The sequence below is a fragment of the Limulus polyphemus genome, unplaced genomic scaffold (genome assembly GCF_000517525.1).
Source record: "Limulus polyphemus unplaced genomic scaffold, Limulus_polyphemus-2.1.2 Scaffold944, whole genome shotgun sequence".
In the NCBI taxonomy this organism is placed as follows: Eukaryota; Metazoa; Arthropoda; class Merostomata; order Xiphosura; family Limulidae; genus Limulus; species Limulus polyphemus.
In genome coordinates this window covers 184712-187812 of record NW_013666554.1, presented here as the reverse complement: position 1 = coordinate 187812, position 3101 = coordinate 184712, and the positions used below count along the sequence as shown (strand labels likewise).

The following is a 3101-nucleotide window of genomic DNA, read 5'->3' as shown; positions in this document are numbered from 1 at the left end:
AACAATACAGGGTAAAATGAGTAGTTTTGTGCAACAAATGCAGTAACAATACAGGGTAAAATGAGTAGTTTGGTGCAACAAATGCAGTAACAATACAGGGTAAAATGAGTAGTTTTGTGCAACAAATGCAGTTAACAATACAGGGTAAAATATATTCATGAATAGTGTTCAATCTCCACAAAAGTTCTTTCAACAAACCAAGTCCAATAAAAAAAACATTTTGTAGTTCCTATATAAACATGTTTTTCAATAATATAGTTTTTATAGTTACCACAACTTCATAGATAATAGCTGAGGTGAAGTTCTCATTGTAAAGGCTACACTGGACAAACATCTCTACAACTGTTGAAACTGACCCCGACACTTCTCTTGATGCACTAACAAACTAGAAAATATAAAAAAAAACAGTTGTCACTGCTACAGCATGAATAAAAGAATTATTATTATACCTTAACAGGAAATCTAAAAACTCCAGTTTGATATTAACCTTTTTTCCATATAAAATATTTCTGTAAAATAAAAATTAAACGTTAAGTTCGATGTAAGAAACCTAATTCTATATTTGTCACAAAAAATAAACAGATTGAAATAAAAAGGTCATTGCTTAACAAAGTACATATTTTAATTTAATGTTTGCAGAATAGCTAAGTTTTTTCATTACAAAACACAAAAGTATGCTACAAGTAAATACTTTCTGGTGAGCTTTATCAATGTTCTAATGATATAAACTGTAATTAAGTAAGCCACTGAAGAAGCTATTATGATTAATACTTAATTCATATTTGATGACGAGGAACCCACTTTGAGACTGATAATGGTTGGAGACGGCTTGAATGGGTAATGAAGAAAAAATTTAATATAAGTTGATGACAAAACCTTGTTGAAACGTTGTATATTTGCTGTTATGTTAAACTTATATTAAAGTTTTTCTACATTACCCATTCAAGCCATCTCCAACCATTATTAATTCAAATTTGTATACTTTCAATTTGTTAAAGCAGCAGTTCGTTAAGACCAAAAAGAACAATCATTATTAAAATCTCAAAGAGAACTTGGTTAGAAACTACAGTCTTTTTGATTTCTATTAATTCATGTTTAAATTGTTCACCATTAAAATTGCATTCTTAAAACAAATCTCTGTAAGTCAAAGGAACATGCCTCTCGAATAAACCGATAAGATCCTGGTCCATAAAGAGTTAACTTCACTTCCTCCGGCATGGGTATAGTACTCCTAAGCCCAACAGGGAATTTCTCTATGCCTATCAGAAAGATGTAATTCAAAGAGGTATTAGTATTAACTCCGAATAAAGTAATAAACTAATCATAAAAATAAGCATATTTTATATTTCACAATGATATTATTGGCATAAAAATGTATTTGGAATACCATGGAGTTTTTAACTGGAATAACTTTAAATAAGATATTTAGAAAAAGCTATTATGAACATACAGAATAAAAGTGAAGTTAAACAGAAAATATAATATAATATGTACACTGATAAACAAAACAAAGATTTCAATAAGAAGTATCAGTTGATTTAGCAACTACACTTTAAAGAAACCACTACACAATTTTTTTTAATTATTTGTTAAAATTGTTTCATATGAAACATTATTTTACATTCAGTCCCATACTAAAACATTTATGAGATAGTTATATCATAATTTATCTTTAGGATACCAAACTTTAAAAATTAAAAACAATTTGCTTTTAAACAACAACAAAAATGTGCATTACGACCATTTGCACCAAGTTTTAAATTTTATAACAGAAATAATAACAACTTAATGAAGGTTAGTGATAACTGAAACTGTCAAACAATAAAATTATGGACAAATAAAAATAAGTTACATAATACCTATCCAAAATTTGGTGGTCAAGTTCTGTTTAATATGAAATAAATTACAACTTTCTCTTTGACCAGCCTTCAACCAACAAAACTCGATTCGATTCGTCTTCTTCCTCTTCTCCTATTGAAAACTTTTTATGTGTATGTAAAATCATGTATAAATAATGAAAATCGGTTACTTAAAAATTATACAATTCTCTGTGTTGATTTGGGGAATGGATTCATAAGCATTATTTGGCTTGTTTAGTATGTTTGATGTTTAAGAAATGTCTGAAACTAATTTCTTGCATTGCACAAGAGTTTTGGAAGTACTAAAATAATGTTTTTGTAATATAAAACAGAACATATTTTTTAATGAAAGACTCACTTAGCTTACTAGATTCTAAGATGCATACAACAAATAATAATTAAATAACAAACTATATCAATTATTCTAAATGAGTTGCCTAGGTCCAGGGTGAAACTTCTAAGTTTTCAACAAATTAGAAGAAAAATTAATGGCTTAAAATGAAAAAAAAAAAAAAGATATATTTTCAGTTTCTAATAACTATTGAATGTTCCAATGTTTTCTCTATCCAAGCACATTGAATGAATGTTTCCAATGTTTTCTCTATCCAGGCACATTGAATGAATGTTTCCAATGTTTTCTCTATCCAAGCACATTGAATGAATGTTTCCAATGTTTTCTCTATCCAGGCACATCGAATGAATGTTCCACTGTTTTCTCTATCCAGGTGCATCGAACGAATGTTTCCAATGTTTTCTCTATCCATGCACATTGAATGAATGTTCCAATGTTTTCTCTATCCAGGCACATCGATTGAATGTTCCAATGTTTTCTCTATCCAGGCACATCGAATGAATGTTCCACTGTTTTCTCTATCCATGCACATTGAATGAATGTTCCAATGTTTTCTCTATCCAGGTGCATTGAATGAATGTTCCACTGTTTTCTCTATCCAGGTGCATTGAATGAATGTTCCACTGTTTTCTCTATCCAGACACATCGAATGAATGTTCCACTGTTTTCTCTATCCAGACACATCGAATGAATGTTCCAATGTTTTCTCTATCCAAGCACATTGAATGAATGTTCCAATGTTTTCTCTATCCAGGCACATTGAATGAATGTTCCAATGTTTTCTCTATCCAGACACATCGAATGAATGTTCCAATGTTTTCTCTATCCAAGCACATTGAATGAATGTTCCAATGTTTTCTCTATCCAGGCACATTGAATGAATGTTCCAA

The 3101-nt window shown here is 29.7% G+C and overlaps 1 protein-coding gene across 1 annotated transcript in view; it reads right to left on the bottom strand.

The window, feature by feature from the left end:
* Nucleotides 1-3101, bottom strand: part of LOC106461361 (ubiquitin carboxyl-terminal hydrolase 24-like) — a 197302-nt gene that overhangs the window by 14484 nt on the left and 179717 nt on the right. The window contains exons 51-52 of the mRNA XM_022388299.1: nt 1159-1259; nt 272-385 (exon numbers count right to left, since the gene is read on the bottom strand). Coding sequence (XP_022244007.1) covers nt 272-385; nt 1159-1259 — 215 coding nt within the window. The remainder of the gene's footprint in view (nt 1-271; nt 386-1158; nt 1260-3101) is intronic.